This window comes from Pipistrellus hanaki (genome assembly GCF_964339955.1).
Source record: "Pipistrellus hanaki genome assembly, chromosome: 1".
Lineage (NCBI taxonomy): Eukaryota > Metazoa > Chordata > Mammalia > Chiroptera > Vespertilionidae > Pipistrellus > Pipistrellus hanaki.
Genome location: NC_140503.1, coordinates 42,615,281 through 42,639,029, shown reverse-complemented (window position 1 = coordinate 42,639,029; position 23,749 = coordinate 42,615,281). Strand labels below are relative to the sequence as shown.

The 23,749-nt window shown below is 33.2% G+C and overlaps 1 protein-coding gene across 9 annotated transcripts in view; it reads right to left on the bottom strand.

Moving 5' to 3' along the window:
- DENND4A (DENN domain containing 4A) overlaps positions 1-23,749 on the bottom strand; it is a 109,220-nt gene that overhangs the window by 30,216 nt on the left and 55,255 nt on the right. For all 9 annotated transcript variants that reach the window (XM_084886473.1, XM_084886472.1, XM_084886476.1 and 6 more), the window contains 11 exons: positions 23,505-23,574; positions 21,342-21,511; positions 20,290-20,531; positions 16,698-16,764; positions 15,267-15,325; positions 12,793-12,937; positions 12,363-12,538; positions 7,929-8,029; positions 4,662-4,880; positions 3,064-3,209; positions 1,314-1,447 (listed from right to left, as the gene is read on the bottom strand). In XM_084886473.1, the coding sequence (XP_084742599.1) occupies positions 1,314-1,447; positions 3,064-3,209; positions 4,662-4,880; positions 7,929-8,029; positions 12,363-12,538; positions 12,793-12,937; positions 15,267-15,325; positions 16,698-16,764; positions 20,290-20,531; positions 21,342-21,511; positions 23,505-23,574 (1,529 nt within the window). The remainder of the gene's footprint in view (positions 1-1,313; positions 1,448-3,063; positions 3,210-4,661; positions 4,881-7,928; positions 8,030-12,362; positions 12,539-12,792; positions 12,938-15,266; positions 15,326-16,697; positions 16,765-20,289; positions 20,532-21,341; positions 21,512-23,504; positions 23,575-23,749) is intronic.

Below are 23,749 nucleotides of genomic sequence, written 5' to 3'. Positions count from 1 at the left end.
TGCACAAAAGGATCTCAGGTTTGATTTTAGGTCAAGGGCACATACTTGGGTTTTGGGTTTGCTCCCTGCCACTGGTCAGGGCATGTTTGTGAGGCAACTGATTGATGTTTCTCTCTCTCCCTCTTTATAAAATCAATAAAAAATGTCCTCAGGTGAGGATTAAAAACAATGAGTGAGCCTGGCCAATGTGACTCAGTGGTTGAAAAGTATCGACCTATGAATCCGGAGGTCACAGTTCAATTCCAGGTCAGGGCACATGCCTGGGGTTTCAGGCTCTATTCTGAGCAGGGGCATGCAGGAGGCAGCCGACTGATTCTCTTTCATCATTGATGTTTCTATCTTTCTCTCCCTCTCCCGTTCTCTCTGAAGTCAATAAAAAAAATATGTATTTTAAAAAATGATATGAATAACATCATCAATAGATGTAAAGGGCAGGAATCAAGTGGCCTATGAATATTTATAAATACCGGTTACACCACTTTTTAAAATTTAATAATCTGGGTTCTAAATAAGGATGTCCTGAAAAATCCTTTCTTAATGAAAATAACAAATTGTGACTTAATGAATGATAGGTGAGAAATGGTTTTAGAATCTTTAAAGTAAGAAATATTATTAGAGAAGAAATAATTTAAAATCTAAAAGGAAATACGACTTTAAGTAAAAATAAATATATACTGGAAACTAACAATAGTATATAACAAATGTATATACACAAAATATATCAGATAGATATATGTATAATAAATCTACCTCTGTTAGGACTTTTCTATAGATTTGAAGACAGAAACTGTGTGTCATTCAAGTCTAAAAACCAAGCACTTAGCAGCAACTGGCCAAATTTCCTCAATTAATAACCATAAATTCCAATCGTTCTGAATCTCCTTTACTTAAAATAAAAAATCATGGGAATAATTAATAACCTAAAAAATTACACATTAACCAATGTGTGTGTGTATGGGGATGGGGAGTGAGGAAACCAGCTTTAGTGAGAAACAAAAACCAAAATTTTATAATAAAAGTGCTGCATTTTGGTGGGGGTAGAGTCCTAACTGAATGCAATCAACATTTATGAGAACAGATACTTATGCAGATATAGAACTTCCCATCCCCAAATCTATATTATGCAAAATTATAATTTTTTTCTTTTTAGACCTCAAAACTTAATAACGGATGTGGGATAAGCTTGCTTACCACCTAAAAATTAGGGATCTGTAAAGTTTGGATTTTTGAAAATACCACAGTCCTTAGAAAGCTACGTCACAGATGATGGATTGCTTCTCTCTTTCAATCTCACACATTCGCCTCTTGAATACCTGTACTGTAAAGGGGGTTCTTCACCATTGGGTAGATGGGGGATCTCAGGTGGTGTTACAAAAACAGTATGTTCACTTTTGAAAGATTCATCCAGTTCTATAAGTCGCATTTCACCACTTTTGTCCATATCCACCTGAAGGAGTTTTAAAAAAGCATATATTAAAAACACACACATCACAATGGTTAGCCAAGTGTTCATCTATAGGGGAATGGTTAAATAAACCATGTATACTACTGGGTACTATAGAGCTATTAAATTAAAAAAAAAAAAAAAGAATGAGCAGGTTGTCTATGTATGACTATAGAAAGAGACCCAAGACAATTAAGTGAAAGTAACAAGGTACAGAGCATTATATATAGTGAACTAATTTTTGAGGAAGAAAGGAGACTTGGCCAGCATGGTTCAGTGGTTAGAGAGTCATAAGTTTGATTCCCTATTAAGGGCATACATATGGGTTGTAGGTCTGATTTCCACCCCCGGTTGGGGTGGGTGTGGAAGGCAACCAATCAATCTTACATCAACAATTCTCTTTCTCTCTTCTCTCTCTGTCCCCCTACTCCTCTTTTCCACTCCCTCAAAAATTCAATGGAAAAAAGATCCTTATTCTTTGGGTGAAAATTAAAACGAAAAAAGAAAAAAGAGGGAAAAACAAGAATACACACACACACACACACACACACACACACACACACTAGAGGACCAGTGCATGGATTAGTGCACCGGTGGGTCCCTCAGCCTTGCCTCGAGGCTGCATTGTCCAGTCCTGATTGGGCTGGGGAGGGACCACGGGAGGGCTCTAGGGTGTGTCCGGCCCCTCTTGCCCAGTCCCGATCAGCCAGACCCCAGCAGGAAGCTAACCTACCAGTCTAATACTCAAACTACATTTGAATTTTGTTGATTAGCTTAATGTTATATCAAATGCATTTAGTTCTAGCCCTAACCACTGAGCAGTGGTTAGAGTGTTGGCCTGAGCACCAAAGGGTCACAGTTTAGATTCTGGTCAAGGGCACTTGCAGGATTGATGCTGGCCTTAGTTGGGGTACATGTAGAAGGAAACCTATTATATATATATATATATATATATATATATATATATATATATATATATATATATATATATATATAATTTTATTGATTTTTTTACAGAGAGGAAGAGAGAGGGATAGAGAGTTAGAAACATTGATCAGTTGCCTTCTGCACCCCCCCCCCCCCTCACTGGGGATGTGCCCGCAACCAAGGTACATGCCCTTGACCAGAATTGAACCTGGGACCCTTCAGTACGCAAGCTGACGTTCTATCCACTGAGCCAAACTGGTTTTGGCAGGAAACCTATTGATGTGCCTCTCTCATATTGATGTTTTTTTCTCTGTCCTGTACCTTCCTTCTCTTCTACTCTTTCTTTAAAAATTAATGAAAAAAATATCCTCAGATGAGAATTAATAACAAAATGCTCAAGTTAGAGGTCCACAGGCTTGAACAAAAGTCCTACTGTCCGTAAGTGGGCAGGCAGAGATACAGACCTGACTGCTAAAATAAAACTCATGATTTAGTAAAACACTTCAGGAAATTTCCAAGAGGTTGTGTGTTCTATAATGGTAGGCCACCAAAACTTTCATAATAAAGGGTCAATAATGGAATGAAATTAATTTAGATTTGTTAAAATCTAGTAAAGCTTATAAGCAGAAACCATAATTTCTAACATTTGTAACAGTCACACGAAATAAGCAGAGCATTGCCGACAAACTTACTTTATCCACACAGTCATCAAAAAAGGCCAGGCTTGCATCTTTGTCACTGACAAAAGAGCATTCCTCAATGAAGCGGATAAACATTTGTGTTTTGGTCATCATGTTATAGAATTTTTGATGTGATCGGTCTCGGCTTCTTAAGAAAGCTGTTCAACACAAATTTACAATGTCAGAAAGAACTTGATCAACCATGTCATTTATACCCACCATTTTGCAGAAAAAGAAACTAAGACCCTGAAAGTAGAAATGATTTGACAAAGATAGCAACAGGAAAGAAACTTGAATCAAGATCTTTCAAATCTTCAGCCAGAACTGTCTCTGTTGTCTGCTCACTACCTTGAAGATTACACATAAACTAGTAAGTGTGAAAGCATCTTAAAACTGCAATTTCCCTCCCTCCTTTATGTATTGCCTGGTATGGGCCTGTGGCTCATGCTCTCTCCATATACATATATAGTTTTTTCAAAGCAGCAGTTACATCACCTCTAGTATTAACTTATGCTTGTGTCATACTTACTGTAACAGAGTAAAAGTTTATTTCCTGATTTCACATTCCACCTCATTCACTATACTCAATTACACAACACGGGTTTCCTTTGGGCGCATGAACTCAAACTATTTCCAGCCTTAGGGACTTTGCATAAACTTTTCTCTCTGCCTGAAACATTCTTCCATTTTCCCTTTGCCTGTCTAATTTCTACTCCTCCTTTTGAACATAGCTCTTATGTGAATTCCTCACAAGGGCCTTCTGTGACCTAAAGTTGTGAACTGAAGTGTTCATTCATATTATTTTCAAACTAGAGGCCCGATGCACAAAATTCGTACAAGAGGCTTGGCCTTCGCAGCCCTGGAGGCTTGCCTTGGCCCTTGCAGCCCCGACCTCATCCGGAAGGTCATTGGGCTGTCCAGTCTAATTAGTATATTATGCTTTTATTAGGGAGTGCTTATCTTTTTACTATAAGCTTTATGGGAGAAGTGACCATGTTTCTCTTTTCTTTTTCTTTTGTGTGCATAACCACGTATCTTATGCATACCACTATATACCCAAAGCCTAGCATTTGGAGGCACTCAATATATTTTTATTAAATAAATTATCTTTTAAATGTTAAACACCACAAAAGAAAGTAAATACACCTTATAGTACAAATGCATTCCAGGGTTTCCCAACATTTTTTTTTTTTTTTACTTTGTGTTATGAACAGAAAATAATATTTGTAAAGCATACTGAAGTAAAACAAATGAAGCTGCTCCAGCCTAGAGGTGACCCTCAAAGGCTACTCGGCATGTCCAACATTGTCTGGCTTCCCTGAAAGCTAAAAGCATCAACATCAACACAACTGTGATGCAAGTGCAATAGTGTATGTTTAGAAATTTCTGTACTTTTCAAATAGTTTTTATGCATACTTTTGCCAATGGGATTATACCTAATGTGCCTGAGAAATAACTAGTCCTATGGAAATGGATTACCAACAGAATTGCTATTCACATACTCTCAAAATAGTTATATATTTTGATACATATGAGTTGTGAGCCAGAAAACAAATCACACAAGGTTAAGCTCAATAATGTGACAACTGTAAAACTATGCCAGCACTTACCTTGTAGGTCAAAAAGAGAGCTTGCATCTGTGGCTGTCTCAGATGGGGCTTGTGTTATTGGTGTTAAGTATGATCTATAACCTTTTAAAATAGAGGCCATGAAACACAAAAATGCCTCTTGGATTTCCAAATCTATCATATGTAACTGCTTTCCAGAATTAAAATCATAGTCATTCATTGCTAAATCCATTAGTCCATCATCTCTTGGTCTCTGCTGCACTGTGAAGAAATAGTTTTAATGTTTCTCCAAATAGTCAAAATTAATGTTAATAGTTGTATTATTGTCAATATAAATTTGTTGCATATGTATATCAAGTCATTATGCTATACACCTTAAACTTACTAGATCTGTATGTCAATTATCCTATATAATAAAGAGGTAATATGCAAATTGACCATCACTCCAATATACAAGATGGTCACCCCCATGTGGTCAAAGATGGCTGTCCCCATGTGGACACAAGAGGCTGCCACAAGATGGCCAGCGGAGAAAGGCAGTTGTGGGCATTCATGCCAGCAGGGTAGGACAGTTGAGAGGAAACAGGCCTGCAAGGGAGGACAGCTGGGGGCAGTCAAGCTTGCAGGGAGGGGCAGTTAGGGGTGACTGGGCTGACAAAGGAGGGCAGCTGGGGGCGATCAGGCCTTCAGGGGAGGACAGTTGGGGGGGGGACCCAGGCCTACAGGGGAAGGCAGTTGAAGGGAACTAAGCCTTCAAGAATGAGGTGACTGATTTCTGATCAGGGCACATGCCCAGGTTGAAGGCTCAATCTCCAATAATGGGCAAGTAGGAGGCAGCTAATCAATGATTATCTCTCATCATTGATATTTCTATTTCTCTCTTCCTCTCCCTTCATCTCTGGAATCAATTAAAAATATATATATATGTATTTTTAATTGAACATAAAATAATTCCTTTTTATCTGATTACTATCAGAAAAAATGTTCATGTTATAAAATAATTATATGTAGATTAATAAATGAAGATCATAACAACCATAGCAACTGGACATAGGGTTAAATGCAATAGTCCTTCCTTTCCTCTTTTGTTTCTTTTAAATATAAGTGCTTATAGGAGGAACATTCTGGGATTAAAATGTGAAAATCAACTCTTACTCTTTCTGAACAATTCAATGCTAAAGCCATTAGGTAGTAAAAGAATAACTTTATAGTAGAGAAAAAGCCTGGTAGATATCACATAATCAAGTGACCAATATGAACATTTTCATCAATAATGGGACATATTGATATAGTGCTCAATCTGATAAGGATACTATGCAATAAACTCAGTGTCACTTCTGTCAAAGTTGCATGATCTGTACTTATCATGAGGACATTCAGACAAACCCATATCATGGACCATTCTACAATAAATATAACCTTCAAAAGTGTCAAGAAAATGAAGAAAAAATTGATGAATTTTTTGGAGAAAAGGACACAAAAGAGACCTGAGACTAAATACAACATCTGATATGCAAATGGGTTCTTTTGCTTTAAAGAACATTACATATTATGATAACTAGCAAAACTAAAATCAGGCCTGAGAATAATGATGGCAGGAATGCTAATTCCCTGATTTCCATGGTTATATGGTTATACTGTAGTGCTATAGGAAAATGTACTTGTTGGTAGGAAATAAATTTCATTTGGAGGTGATGGGACAGCTATTCTCTAAGGATCAGGAGCAAAAAGTTTATGATTGCTTAAAACTTTAAAAACTTTTTAAAATATGAGGAATAAATATCTTAGCAAGTTTTTTTGAGTTCTTATTGTCTAAAAAAATAGAAGTATTAGAAAGAATGTAGGCATTGGAACAGAAGGTTTTAATCATTAGGGTCAACTGAATGATTTCTAAGAAAGTACTTTTTACTTTTTTCAACCTTATTATCCTCACCTCATAGATGCAAAGGTAAAAGAATGTATGTTAAAGTACTCCGAAGCTATAAAATGTTATACAGTCCTGAACTGTCAGTATTGCTTAAAAGTCTATAGTTTTAAGCTTTTAAATTCTGTACTTCAATAGAGCTAAATGAACTATTTCTTTGATTTTAATAATATTTAAGTATTGCTATGTATTCACTGCTGGACTTTTCTGCTATTCAAAGGAAGTGCATGTACTTTTAGAAAGCAATGAACTAGGTAGTTCAAATAAAATTCCATATACAATTTACTTGTTCCATAAGACAAAATTTTATTTATTTGATGTTATTTTTTTAATATTCCAATATTTATGAACCACATTCAAATTATCTACACCTGTTGTGAGTTTATTTTGTAAACATTCTCTTTCGCCCTAGCCAGTTTAGTTCAGTGGATAGAGTGTAGGCCTGCAGACTGAAGGGTCCAAGGTTCAATTCCTGTCAAGGACACATGCCTAGGTTGCAGGCTTGGTTCCCAGTAGGGGGTACACAGGAGGCAGCCGATCAATGGTTCAATGATTCTCTCTTATCGTTGATGCTTTTATATCTCTCTTCCTCTCCCTTCCTCTTGTAAATCAATAAAAATACACTTTTTAAAAAACCAACAAAAGATTGTTTTTCATGTCCTCTTCCATATATACTACAGGTTATAAGCCATTTCCTATGCTTATATTTTATCTACTACATAAATGAGAACCTCAAATATTGCTACACAATTACTGACCATTTTTCATACAGTAAGTACTGCCCTGAATAGACAGTTACTATAAAATACCAAGAGGATTAGATAAATGAAGGTTTAATTCTTTGAATTCTGGATCACTGTCAAGATATTCTTACATAGCTTTTACTGAAATATTCTATATTCTAATCAATTTACATTTTGATTAATTTCCTAATGCTTGCAGCAAGTTTCTATTTTCAAATTATTTGAAGAAAGCACAGTAGGTGAAAAGCAAATGACCTAGCTCTCACCCTATTGGAAATTAACATTTTCTAATGTAACTGAAACCATCTAATATATTCAAACCTAACTTTCTATTCCATGTGTGAAGAAAATATACAAGCAATAAATGCTTAGTTTTTCCATGGTGTTTCAATAACAGTAAGATTAAAGAAAACAACCAGCTTAACTTCTTTTTGAATTTTATTATTCTAAAATGGTTCTATAAAAAAGTGATATCAAAAATAAATCTCCCATTTAGCTTCTAACAAATTCTGCCTATATACTCATTTGCCTTTAAGACTGTAAAAATACTCGCCTTTAGATAAACTTTTTATAAGTACAGCAAAGTAACTGGAGTTCTTTTCTCAGATTAAATTACTTCCTTTAATTAATTTAGACACTTACATTTTGCCAATTGCTGGTACAAATTATTCAGTGTGTTCATCAGATGTTTACATGGTTTCTTTGGAAGTATCTTCCAGGCTACATTTTTCTTGTCACCAGTTCTGAGATTAAATGGCAAAAATAATATATTTGTTAGATGAACTTTTTTTTTGTGGGGGAAGGGAAAATATATACTTAATTATATAAAAAAGAAAAAAGAGAAAACACATTGAACGAAAAAGAAAACATTTAACAAAATATTCTAGTTAATAGGAGAAAACTATTACTGGGGTAAATTGGAATGTTGAATATTAAAGAGTAATTTATATAAGGATGAAACCCTGCAATAAATATAGCTCAAATATTTGTAATTATGTTGGTATTGAGTACATTGCATGTGCACTGGAATCATGCCCATCACTACCAAATTTAATGTGATGGTCATTACTCTTAAACTCCACTTAAGAGTCTTTAAATACCTAAATACTGGGAAAATCCTACTATGTGGATTTTTTTTGTTATGGATTAGAAAACTTTCAATAAGCTTATCAAAATACTTTGACATAAATACTGTTTTTTAGTTTCCTAAAAGAAAAATTATTTTGTTTCCTTTAGAAAAGAAATAATCTATAATATTAACTTAATTGAATAAACTAGAACATTCCAAAATACTTTTATAACTATAAAATAGAATATGTGATTATTTTATATTCATAGTCAATAAAGTGGTATCTTTAGGGGGGGAAAAAGTGGTATCTTTGTTTCTATGACAAACTTCTATAATCTCCTTTAGTACCACTATGGCAACAGTTAGTTGCTCTTTAAACTACATATGGGGTAGGAGGAAAAAAAAAATGGTCATAAAATACCATAAAGGTTTTGGACTTAACTATAACTTTGTTTATTCCACTCTTTATTAAATCTTTTTTTGAAATTTCAATAGCAATGAATACTCATTTTAGAAAACTTGAAAAATGTACAGAAAAAGAAGAAAAGTACATCACTCATGTTTTAACCACCAAACATAACGATATAGCACAGGTGTGCAGTGAAACTTGCTGAACTTTTTCCCCCCAATGTTCCCTAAACTTCCCACAGAACAAAAGGACAAATATCACTTTGAAAATTAAACGACGAAAAAAGAGTAGATGGGAAAGCTTAAGCAGACAAAGAACAACTGTCTTGGAATCTATCCTATCTTTCCACAAATGAGAATAAAAATATAGATAGGAGCGTCGGCCTGCATACTGAAGGGTCCAGGGTTTGATTCCAGTCAAGGGCATGTACCTTGGTTGCAGGCATATCCCCAGTAGAGGGTGTGCAAGAGGCAGCTGATCAATGACTCTCTCATCGATGTTTCTAACTCTCTATCCCTCTCCGTTCCTCTCTGTAAAAAATCAATAAAAATAAATATTAAAAAAAGTATATAGATAGGGCAAGATCAAATTGCAGGTGTCCTGCCATGAAGGTTTTATTTCATTTACTAGAAGCCTGACGCACAAAATTTGTGCAAGGGGCTAGGCCTCACAGCTGTGGTGGCTTGCCTTGGTCCTTGCAGCCCTGGCTTTGTCTGGAAAGTCGTTTGGCTGTCTGGTCTAGTTAGCATATTACGCTTTTATTATTATAGATAATGTGACCAGGAGCATGTAATCCTACATTACAATGAGAACACGACATAAAAACAATATTTACATTATTTTTTTGATAAAACTTTGCAACACAGTACTCCCACTGTGTCTTATTCACTATATGCATGCCTGCCTTAGATTAGATTATGAGCAACTTAAGAAAAGGGAGTGTACTTGGTTTACCTTTTTATTCCCAGTGCCTAGCAAAGGAAGTATTCAAGATGTAGCATAAATGAATGAAAAGTATCTTATCATTTCATTAAATCTAATTATTTACATCAAATAATTAATTTCCTTCTCTAATGCTTGATATCTTCAGTTTAAAACTTGGCTGACTAGGACAGGTTAATTTGGTATCTGAATTTGATTCTATGATAGCTCTCTGCATTTGCATCCATAGTAACATCATTCACAAGGTAACTATTACATAAATAATTAGCTAATAATTAGTGATAGATATATTAGTTTGGAGTCAGACAGTGATAGTTTCAAAAATCCAGTTCTGGCAGTATAAATTATGTGCCTTTTGATAAATGACTTAAAAATCTAAGCTTTGGTTTTCTTCTGTCACAGGGCTAATAGAAACTACCTCGCAAAATAAAGAGAATAATATGAGACAACTAAGGCTATGCATAAAGCTTTATGACTAGTACATATCAGATTCTAATTGCCCTTCTTTCAGATTCTTTACATTAATAATATACTCTGTATTATATTACAGAGAGGGAAAAGGAAACCAAAAATTCCATATTCAGAATTTGTTTTTCTTTCAAATTTCAGGTTGAGGATCCAGAAATTCTGGATGAAGGAAGGTCAAAAGCTGTTAGTTTATTAGTTTAGTGTTCCCAGTTTTATAAGGATGATATCAAGAAGGAAGAATACTAAAGAATGCAAAGACTCATGTTTCTTTGATTCTTTAATTCATTAGTGATCAAAACAGAAAGATAAAATAATAATTAAAAATTCTGTTAGCCATGGCTGGTATGGCTCAGTTGGCTGAAGCATCTTCCCATGCACCCAAAGGTTGCTGGTTCGATTCCCAGTCAGGGTCCATATATAGGTTGGGGCACATTCAGGAGACAACCAATTTATGTTTCTCTCTCACATTGAATATTTCTCTCTTTCTCCCTCCCTTCCGCTCTCTCTAAAATAATCCTTAGGTGAAGATTAAAAAAATTCTTTTAACAAATTGAGAGGAAGTATAAAAAGAGAGAAATGTAATTTATCACCAAAATAAACCTAGTATATACTCATTTACCATCCTTAATTTCAATTTTTAAAAACATTATATCATGTAACATTAACAAATGGCAAAGAAAAGAGATACTACTTTGATATTTAAAGAGTTAAATATTCTGAGTAAATAATTAAATATTCCTAGTAAATAATTTTTTACTCTATTTATCCCATAAGTAAAATGGCTTTTACATACCAAGTACATCCCATATTTCTTGATTAGGCTTTCTCTGAATAAAAGCTTTTTGACAGTAGACATGTTTTATAGTAGAAAATTATTTTTTTGCTAAACTTTTCTGATGATTTAGGAGGTATTTGAAGTTTTGACATATGACAAAATTAGAATTAATGTAAGATTTCAAGATTAAATTAAAAAGCTTTAATATAACACATGCATATTTTAAAATGAAGAAAACCTATTTCACATATACATAAGTTATAAAAGGCATACTAGCTTTTGGGCTTTACTGATAATTATTTTAAGCATGTCCTGTGGATTTAATGTGGACACTGCATCAATTTCCTCTTTCCTGAATAGCATAAGTATGATTAAACTGAAAATAAGGGATATTAAGAGAAACAATTATTAAAAAGATGAAAATATACAGCTCTAATAGTAAAACTTAAATATTATTTCAATAAAAGAGAGAATCTTATAAAATCCTTAAACTCCTAGGATATAAAAGTTAAAAGTGATTTAATGACAGAGGTGGGGGCTAGAAGGACTGGATAAAGGAAGGTGAAGGGACCAGCTAAAGAATATATATATACACTGCCGAAACCGGTTTGGCTCAGTGGATAGAGCATCGGCCTGTGGACTGAAAGGTTCCGGGTTCAAGTCTGGTCAGGGGCATGTACCTTGGTTGAGGGCACATCCCCAGTAGGGGGTGTGCAAGAGGCAGCTGATCGGTGATTCCCTCTCATCGATGTTTCTAACTCTCTATCTCTCTCTCTTCCTCTCTGTAAAAAATCAATAAAATATATATTTTTTTAAAAAGAATATATATACACAGAGCCTATGGACACAGACAATAGTGTGATGAGGGCCAAAGGAGGTGGGGCGGGGCTGAATGGAGGTGGACAAAAGGGGGGAGGGAATAGGGGACATCTGTGATAGAGTGAACAATAAAAATTTTTTTAAGTTATTTAAAAATTTAAAAACATTACATTAATTTTGATATGAAGTATCAGTATTCCAAATAGGATTACACTATACTAGAAACAGGATTGAAATACTAATCAAGGAATAGTATTTCAATTCAATTTGTTTCACCCATACTCATTTGACTAAAGGGAAATAAATTTTTTTCTATTTCTAACCTCAATGTCCCTTCTGCTAAATTTCTAGGTAAGCATAAGATTATATATATTTTTTTAATATTTAAAAAGCTAAGGATGAAAGGTACATTTTCTTATGTCCTAAATCTATCCCACTGTATATAGTAAGAGCTTATTCAAAGATGGTATTAATCCCAAACACAAAAACAATATAGCTAAAGGGAAATTCTAATAAGCATTCATAAAATAAACAATGATACACACAGACTATGAAGTAAAATTTGTGGGTGTAGAATCAGTAAAATATACTTACTGAGAAATGGTGTTGGTATCTAGGTCAACACAACTAACATCTGGTGGAGGGTCATAGAGATCAAAATATCTTGAATCAATTCCTACTATGAATGGACATGGTGCACTCAAGACATCGGCTAGAGCCAGTGGGCAGAGAGGAACATACGGGCATGGCCAGTGAAAAGGGAATATCATCTTGGATAAACAAAAAATTAAAGAATATTTAGCTATTTGACACTGAGCATAATTTATCAGCAAGCACAAAAATTATATTTTAAATATTTAGACTTAAAGTCTAATGCTTAATAATTAAAACTGAATTAAATAATTATAACTAGTGTCAATGGTCAGAAAATTTAAATTATTTTTACAACATTAAAATTCATTACACTTTGAATTAAAATAGCTTTAAATCACATATTTTCATAATTAGAAATGGTGATACTCACAGACACTAATGCTTCCGTCACACTAGTAAGCACAGAAGGCCGTAAGGAATGGATGAGAATCTTATGTTCTGTTACTGCAAACACCAGTAGTGTCACAGCATTTTCAGGGCCTAGATTCTGAAGTAGTGTTGAAAACTTGCCACCACTGTCAACCCAAACAAAAATAAGATAATTAATAAGATATAGATCCAATGACCTCATTACACAAAATAATGAATAAAATTCATGATTAGGGTAGAATCTGTATTATATATTCAACTTTAAATGTGATTGCTGATCTTATGTAGGGAAAACTGCATCAGAAACACTAAAAACAATGATGCTTTATGAGGTTTCAAAATCATTGAATTCTTCTGCATTGTATTCATTATGGAAAATGAAAAATCATCTGCTTTATTTTATATATGAAGATCTACCGTGTAGGTAATGTCCAAATAAAGAATTTAATTTATAACAGGTATACTTTGATTGAAAGCAAATCTTCAATGAACGTTTTGGCTCATCTTCCACTGTAATAATAATAAAAAAAAGCTACATGACTTACAGGTCCACCTCCCTTAAGTTAAATACACATATTATTACAAGTAGATAATTATTTTATATTGTAATAATAGTAATATGAAATCAAGAGCTATCAAGTGATGATATAAATACAAAGCAAATTCATAACCAAAACTTAGATATCTAAGTGGTTGAGCATAGACCTATGAACCAGGAGATTATGGTTTGATTCCTGGTCAGGGTACATGCCTGGGTTACTGGCTAGATCCCCCTTGCAGGTTGTACAGGGAGCAGATGATCAATGATTCTCTCTCATCATTGCTGCTTCTTTCTCCCTCTTCCTCCCCCTCTCCCTTCCTGTCCAAAATCAATAAAGATATATTTTTTTAAAAATCACTTATACATCTTTATAGTAACAAAATACTAACAAGTAAATAGCTTTGTAAGCCAACCAGTATTTTGTCTCTGTAATCTATAATAATAAAAGCATAACATCTATAATAATAAAAGTGAAATATGCTAATTAGACTGGACATCCTTCTAGACAAAGCCGGGGCAGCAAGGGAAGCCCAGATCCCGGTGCCAGAGGGAAGCAGGTGTCAGCAGCCAGGGGAAGGAAGGCCAACTCTTGCATGATTTCATGTATCAGGCCTCTAGTGCTAAATAATTGGCTTCGCTGGATTTTTTTTAAATAAAGCAAAATGAGTAACAAAAGTCTCTTGGAGAAATGAAAACATATGTCCACAAAGATCTTGTGCATGTTCATAGCAGCATTATTCATAGTAGCCAAAAAGCCTATCAACTGATGAATGGATAAATAATATATAGTATATTCATATACTGAAATATTTGTTGGAACTAAAAAGAAACGAAGTACTGATACATACTACGTCATGGATGAACCTTGGAAACATTATGCTAAGTGAAAGAAACTAAACACAAAAGGTCAAATATTATATGATTCCATTTATATGAAATAGTTAGAATAGGCACACCTGTGGAGACAGAAACAGATTAGCTATTGCCAAGGGTTGGGGAGGTGCATGTGTTTGTGTGTGTAGGGATGGGAGAAATAGGGAAGGTAAACTGCTAACGCATACAGGATTTCTTTGTAGAGAGATTAAAATGTTCTAAAAATGATTATAGTGACAGTTGCAAAATTCTGTAAATATAATCAGTAGATTGTACAATTTATAATAATTGAGTGAATTGTTTAATAAGTGAAATATATAGCAAAAAAGCTGTTAATAACAACAAGAACAAAAAGTTCTTGTGAATTTAGAATCATTTTAATATAGTTTCAGTCAGTATTTCTAGTTTATTTTTGGTTTAAACAAAGGTTAAGAAAACACTGATCACTCTGGGCCAAGACCTAATGATGAAATAATCTGCAATTTTTACAAAATTAATGACAAGGATGGCAGCTTTTCTCCCTTAGATGTGTGCTACAAAATAACCTAATTATATTGTAGCTATTTCTCTGCAAAATAATTATACAGCTAATTAAATTTCAAGAAATGAAACCACAGAAAAAATATATATTTCATAATTCCTCTGAATTCTTAAGGTGATGAAAGACATTGTTCTACTCCACGGTTTAATATTTATAGGGATCTTTTTATTTTGAGATTAAATGGAAAGTTACTTACATTGAATGTTCTTCAGAGAGTATTTAAAGCTAAAAATAACTGTTTCATAATCTACACACATATATACCTATTTATGTAATAGTACTTAACAAATGGATACACAAAATACCAAACACTACCTCAAAAATCTTTCTTTTTCTTTTTTTTTTTTTTTAAGAACATTAACCTAAATATTAAGTAAATGGAATTTAGATGAAAAAAGAGTTAAATGAAAATATTTACGTCAACATTTGAAATTTTACTTAGGAAAGAGAGAAAATACTTGAATGTTATTTGAGCTCACACTAGTTTTAGAGAAATAAACAGAAAGGAAGTTTTACTTGCCTTAGTGGAAGAGGCGAAGAAACTGGCTGACTGAGGATCAGATTATCGTGTGGTGATAACTGAAAGAGGATTTAAAACAAAGTATTTGAAATACAAAGATAAACTTTAAATACCACTTTCTGGTAAAAACATACAGATTAATGATGGTGATGTTTCAATATATTCATTCATGAGTATAATCATTTACTAAGATCCTGAAGATGTCTTGATTACTGACCTCTTCTGACTACTAACTCTTCCATTCTAAACCCTCTATCTTTTCTTCTATTCCTCAATGTTTTCCTAATGCCATTTTAACAAATCTCTATTGAAAGACAAAATTATTAATTTAATACCATAAAACCAGAGTTAGCAAATCCATGGCCTCCAGGGCAAATCCAAGGCCACCTGTTTTTATAAGAACTCATCATTTACATATTATCTCTAGCTGATTTTGTGTAATAACAACAGGGCTGAGATCAAATGGCTTGTAAACACTAAGATATTTACTTTTTGGTCCTCACCAGAAAAAACTTGCCATAAAACAAATGTTTTATGTGTATTCAAACTGACTGCTACATATATTATCTGGCACTAAATACCAAGAAGTAAGACAGAATTTATATATATATATATATATATATATATATATATATGCGCAGACTGATGATAAAACTTATCAAATGATATTTTTCTGTATTAGTATAATAATGCAGTTATTTTTATCTACATTTTCAAATTTATGAAGATTTTTACAAGTTTGTAAATATCTATTTGTCAAATGATTTCTAATTTTGAATGATATTCCAATAATGGCTGTGACAGATTTAGTGCAGCACACATAGTGATGTTATATGAAAATGTCTTAATGTAAATCACTTCATAAATGATGATTAAATAAGCAGAAATTTACATATCAAGAGTATAAACAAAAACAAATATGAACAAGAGAAGAAAGTTGCAGGCTGGAAGAGGTTAATGGGGTGGGGGGAGGATCTATAGAATACTTTCAACAATAAATATTAAAAGGAAAAAGAAGAAGAAAGTCAATTGGGAAAAAGAGAGGGGGAAATAATTTATGTTCATTTTAATCTTCCCCCTTCACAAAGGTATGAGCATTCCTTCCTGCAATATAGAAAAATATACAACTTTCCCTTCTGTATATTGTAATATCCTAGGGACCAATGCCAAAACCATAGAGAAACTTTCAAACACAGAACAAATTTAAGAAAATAAGTTCCTTTTTTTTTGTATTCAATATGTCTACTGCCTCATACTTCTTTAACTCTGCAATTCTTTATTTAAGAAAGAAAAGTTAGTTGTCAATAAGGGCCCAAACTCCAAAATAAATTAGCATCTTGTTCTCTTTCAATCTCATTTTTTTCCCATTTAAAATTTTTATTCTTATGTTACATTTTGACAGAGCCAACACTTACATCAAGAAAATCTTACCTGAACTAAAATCCGTGGTCTCTGAGGAGATGGAAAAGGAACTTTATGCATAAAATGAGAAATATGCCTTAAAAACAAACAAACAAAAAACCAATTGATCAAAGTGAGTGCCATATGCTACAAAGGTCAACATGTCATCATAAGTCCAAGTTAAGTCAAAAGCTCTGTGAACCTATAATTTTGTAATCTCTGCTACTATGAAAACAAGTGAACAAACAACCAAAAAATGTTTGTCCCATTAAAGTTGCTTCTACCTAAATTCAATAGCTTCTCATATTAATAGTTGTTCACATTCAACAATGTTTATGTCATGAATATCTCAAAAGCCATTTTACCTCTCCCTACGTACATAATATACAACATATAAGAGATGTGGACAGTATATTTGTAATATATACTTTAGTCATATTTTAAAAATGAAACACCATTTAGAGTGCTTTAGAAAAATGTGAACTATTTCTAAAAGATGAACAATATACAGACACATCTTGTTTTATTGCACGTCACTTTACAACTTTATAGATGTGTTCTTTACAAACTAAATGCAAGACTCTCCACCAGCAAAAAGATTATGACTCACTTTATTGCAATACTTGCTTTATTACAGTGATCTGGGTTGGAAATCGCAATATCTCCAAGGAATGCCTGTACTTTCTATTAATAATAGGTTTTGAGTTTGTTTTTTTCTAGAAATAAATAAAAACTGAGACTGACGTGTTTTGTCTTTGAGCACCATGAAAAAGAAAAAAGGAAACATTAGTGAAAAATCCTTTTTTTTTTTTTTTTAGAAAAAGTTATTTTATTACTTTTCTCTTAAATATTATTTCAAAATCATCTTTGTTTCAGAACTGGGGTAATTTCAACAGGATAGAGAACATTAAAAGAGAAATGTATTAATTTTACAAACATGTTTTGACTGCTTGCTATGTATAAGACACTGCCAGACATTTTGGGAATTATAAAAAAAGCATATTACACTACCACTTTATACCATAAAGGTACTCACAACCTAAGAAAAAAAGATAAGGGGAATGAGTTCCAGAACACACTTTTGCTTGAATTATCTTAAGTCGTTAGGACAGCAGAAAACAAAGTGTACTCCATGAACATCTAAAAATCTAAAAATCTCCAAAACCCATCCATGGAGGATCTGCAAAGACAAAACTATTTTTTTTTTTAATCCTCATGAGAGGATATGTTGATTGAATTTGAGAGACACAGGCATTAATGTGAGAGAGAAACATCAATTGCCTCCCGTATGAGTGCCCTGACTGAAAATCGAAACTGCCACCTTCTGGGGTATGGGACCACGCTCCAATTGAGCCATATTGGCCAGGGCTTCAGTGTATTTGAGAAAAAAATAATAATTTGTGGCCTTGGCTGGTTTGGCTCAGTGGATAGAGTGTTGGCCTGCGGACTACAGGGTCCTGGGTTTAATTCTGGTCAAGGGCACATGCCCGGGTTGCAGGCCTGATCCCCATGCAGGAGGCAGCCAATCATAGATTCTCTCTCATCACTGATGTTTCCATCTCTCTCTCCCCCTCTCCCTTTCTCTTTGAAACAATAAGTATATTAAAAATAATAATAATCTGTAATGGAAGGGGAAGTATGTATAAAACACTTCTGCTGTGCATAGCAGTACAATGGTTGTCTTGAAGAAAAGCATTTGTACAACTGAGTCCACAGCAACATTTAGTTCATGCCAAAAGGTCCTTAATATTTGGTTCTATGAAAAACATCCATGAGCATATATGGTACATGACAAATTGTTCTTTATATTTGGTCCTGTCAAAAATGTCCACGCTTAGAAAATGTCTTCAGGTTCAGATAGCCCCTAACAGTTATTTGTAATTTTGGTTTTATAGGATTGACACATAAGAAATACTATCAAATTTTATTGATCTTATAAATGTGTTGTAGCTGTATTGCCGATAATAATCCTTCTTGTCTCAGTAACCAGCTAGTAATGGCACATGGGGTAGACAGATGGGTCAACGTGGACTAAATATCTCCATGGATGTTTTAGAAAGAACCAAATATCTGCTAACCCCTATAATAAACTCTACTTGTCATGTCTGGGTGCAGTAACAAAAAGAATAGCCTGTTCACAATTTTATGAACAGGCTATTCAAATGTGCACTTACTTATCTTTCCCACCCACTTATCTGCATAAGGTCAGATTCATGTACTTGACCCAAGCAACATTTTGCAACATATTAAATACAGAAGCACACATGAGAATCTACCTGTGTTCAATTAATCCAGATATTGGGTTTATAAAAATGTAAAATAGTGTCACTCTCTAACTTTTTGTTTTGAAAAACAGCTATTTAAAAAAAAATTATGTTAGCATGTATTGGGTTTATTATTTTTAAAAATAAATTAGTATATTTTTAAGTTTTCAGTTTTAATTTCTACTATAGTAAATATCAACAGATATAAAGCTCTTCGAGGGTACTCAGTTGTTAAAAGTATAAAGGGGTCCTGAGATTAAAAAACCTGAGAACTGCACCGGAATACTGACACTAGAAAAGTGCAAGAAAAAATTAAAGAATAATCCTGTACACCAATGTACTTATGATAATTCTATCACTTTCCAACTGTCATTTGAGTCAGAGAATTCTGCCTAAGAACACAAAAGAGCTTAAGTGATTGATGGTATAAAACAAACAGTCCTCTCTGCTGGTTTAGCTCAGTGGTTGAGCATCAACCTATGGATCAAAAAGTCATATTCCCAGTTAGATTCCCAGTGGGGAGTATGCAGGAGGCAGCCAATCAATGATTCTTTTTCATCATTGATGTTTCTATCTCTCTCTCTCTCACTTCCTTTCTGAAATCAATAAAAAATCTATTTTTAAAAGAAAATAAATAATAGTCAGACATTAGAGATATTTAGATCTCATTTACATCAGATCTTATACATAAAAAATTATTCATTTATTTTAATGACCTTAAATTACTAAAATTTTTAAAAGAAAGCACTTGTCTGATTTTTCCTTTAAATTCATTACATCTAAAAATAGGAATATTTTAAAAAGTCCATAATAAACCCAAATTATATGCAAAATAAAAATTATAAAACTATGTTTTACAATTCTAATTAGGATTTCCAAACTTCACAAGAACATCAAAAAATGAAACACTGCCCTGCCAGTATAGCTCAGTGGTTGGATGTCAATCTATAAATCAGGAGGTCATGGTTTGATTCCCAGTCAGGGCACATGCCTGTGATGCGTGTTGATTCCTAGTAGAGGGTGTGCAGGAGGCAGCTGATCAATGATTCTCTCATCACTGATGCTTCTATCTCTCTCTCTCCTGTCCTCTCTGAAATCAATAAAAAATACATATATATTTTTTAAATGAAACACTTATTTTGTTAGAGATAAAGCTACTTAAAATAGCATGACTGTAAAAGTATAATAGAGAAATATTCCTGGTTGAAATCATCAAACTCTTTTTTTTTTTTTCAAATAACTCCTGACAAACCTAGTTTCCATATAAAATTTACCAGTAAAATTCAATTATAAGTACAAATATACCACACATAAAAGAAAATCTGCCACATTTTGAACCAAGAAAGTTTCTAACTTACTTCTCAATTGGAAGCACATGAGGGCCAGAGATGGAATAACGATACAAAAAAGTCAGAAACTTCCTGAATGCATCAAAAAAAGGCCAGTGAGAAAGAAGACAGATGCATTTATTAGTGTGAACTGTTTTGGAACTGTCAGACTTCCCATCTGCCGATGATGCTAAACCCAATAGAAGTCTCTGTTTTTCTGTGAGATTCTCCTCGGGATATGGTTCATAAAACTGAATAGCAGCACCATAGACCTGGAATACAAGTAATTTATTTACTAAATACACCTTATATCATTTATTCAAATCATGTAATTAGTTAAATATTTAATGGGTGAGCCAGGCCACTATGAACCACTATATGCCTATGCGTTAGGCAAGGTGCCAGGAACATTGTAGTGAACAGACATCACTCTTTGCTTTCTTGAAATACATTAAAAAATAAAATAAAAATTTAAAACTACACAAGTGCTATTCTCACATCTCTATATTTTTTCAAAAAGGTGTTTCAATTAAATTGTATTTGTTTCATAGAAAGTGAAATAAATTATATCAATATTCTCTATAAGAAAATGATTAAGAACTATTATTTAGTAGATAGTGGGACAATTTTAGATAGGGAAATACAAATTCCAACTTTAGGCAATTCACTGAATTTCTGTGATCTCAATTTCTCAATCTACAAAAAGAGAGCATCAGACTAAATTTCCAAGGTCCCTTCCAACTATAACAGTCTATGATTCTAAATAACATTGATTATTAATAATGTCTTTTATATTATTTTCAAAGCTTCTATATTACAAAAAATAAATCAATGAAGGATCATTATTTGACAATTAAAAAATCTTTCACCAAATTCACAAGAAAACATTTGGGTACATGGGACAGCATGAAAACTCTCTTTTCCTATGTCCCTGGATATAGTTACTTTAACCAAATAAAAGAGGTGTGCATTATAGATTCAATTTAATCAGTCATGTTTTCTCACTGTTCCTTGCACTATATAAAATTTAAATTTAAAATGTACAAGAATTTCCTGATATAATTTGTTAAAACACATAGTACCTTTTCAGCTGAGGCTCCAGTTAACACAAATGTAGAAAATATAGGGAGAGGGTATTTGCTATTTGATGGCCAACATTCAATAGTTGCACCCATTGGTAAACAAAATAGGGGGACAGATTCTGGGAGTGAGAATGACTCATAATCTTCTTGAGGATATCTACAAATTAGACCTACAAAAACAACAATAAATATTAGGTTATCATCTCTTGAATTAGGTGCTTGTAATTTAAATGATGCTGAAATGCTTTATTTAACACATTTCAAAGTTCAAAACATTACATACACTGGGTGAGGCAAAAGTAGGTTTACATTTGTGAGTATGCAAAACAGAGTTTATTCTTGTATTATTATTTATTAATTAATGCATTATTTTCCATATGAACAACTGTGAACCTCCTTTGGCTCCATCCTGTATGTTCATCAAATAATTGAATGCTTCAGTAGGATTTATGTAGATTTTAATCCTCAAATATGGTGATTCATATTAACTGCTTAATATTTCTCAAGCTTCATCCACAAAGACTAAGTAAGGCGAACGAGAAAAGATTATTCTAAAGAAATGTACATAAACTAGAGGTCCGGTGCTCGAAATTTGTGCACTTAGGGAAGGGGTTCCTCAGCGTCTCGCAGTGCTGGAGCCCTGGCATTGCCACGGAGGCAGGAGAGACTTGAGCTGAGCTTCTGGCTGAATGGAGTTCCCCTGTGGGAGCACACTGACCACCATGGGGCAGCTCCTGCATTGAGTGTCTGCCCGTGGTTGTCAGCACTCATCATAGTGACCAGTCATTCCACCATTTGGTCGTTTGCATATTAGCCTTTTATTATATAGGATACACAAATATTAAAAAATTCAGTTTGTGGTCAAACTACCACCTTAAAGCACATGAATATACTATTTTTTAATTTTTTCAATATGGTTACTTGCATATATCCATTTCACCAGTTCTCAATAACTTTCTCTCAGGGTGTTTTACACATTAAAACAGATGTTTTATAGGAATACATACATAACTTCTAACACAAATACAAGAAAAATACTAATAAAAATAGAAGAGTCACATATTAACAATGTCTTCAGAATAGTATCAACTCAAATCCTGCTTCTGAATAACCCCAACTTCTATGAAGATAGCGTTTCAAGTGGCCTATGATTTCATATTAAATGGACTAGTTTAGAAAGTGGTCCAGAAATCTTCTATTGAACACAACCTCCAGCAGAGTCTTGTACTGGATTTTGTGAGACTAGAAATAGCAAATAGGTTCCCTGAACTTGAATAGTAAAAGTCAAGTGGAAACCATCACTAGATATGATCTTAAAAGCAAAATGATAAATTAGGAATACCAGTGGCTGGTTTGTCACTAATATCTATGTGATTCTGAACAAATCATATACCTGTAAGACTGCTTTTCTCATTTATAAAGTGAGATGAACTAGATATACGAAGGGCCAAGGCAGTTCTCAAATTGTCTAATTATATGCTGGCCAACCAGTAGATCCCATGAGGGTCTACAGTTAATTGTCTACTACTCTCTTAGGTCATAAGGCTACAGAGTATGGGCTTTAAGTAGTTCAGAAATAGTGATAAATTGTATATAGATCTTTAAAAAAATCAAAGTTAGAACAGAAAGTAATAGTCTAGGACTTGATTTTAAAACTACATATAAAAAAAGACTAATATGTGTACAAATTTCATGCACTGGGTCTCTAGTATTATTTAAAAGACTGAATCTACTCTGAAAATAAGATGAGAATGTTTGTTATTTTGAGGTTTTTGGAATTTCAGTTATGTATTATAGAATCACAAATTAGCTTATAATATCTCAGATTATTATGACACAATTACATATGAACTATAAATTTGACTAAATTTGATATATTAAAGAAGCATTAATTTAACTAGAAAACACTTTCCCCCATTTTCTACTGATTTAAAAACTTAAAGAGAATTTCTACTTATTTATTTATACCTGATGTTTAAAAAATCATGCTTTCTTTTAACATTAATCTTTCATTAACTGTATGGATGACAACAAAACAGAACCAAAAGAGAGGTTACAGTCCTGATGCTAACACACTGTAAGATGGGTTTTATTTTAATATTATTGGCCCTAATAAAACATTTATATATAACTATACATTAATCCATGAAAAATTCTACTTACCAGCTTTGTAAGATATAGTGTTAGTTTTTGCCACTGATTTTTTATAACATAAGTATACTGCGGATCCCCACTGAAATAAAAAAAGAAAATACCATTAATTTTAAAAGGTAATAACTTAATAAAATGGAGTATCTTTAATCTTTCTAGTACGTATTATCTAAGATGTAAAAGATTGCTCTCTGTAAGCTATTTCAGTTGGTTGTTTTGTGAGCACCTTATTAGAGTTACTGTACACTTTTTTCTCA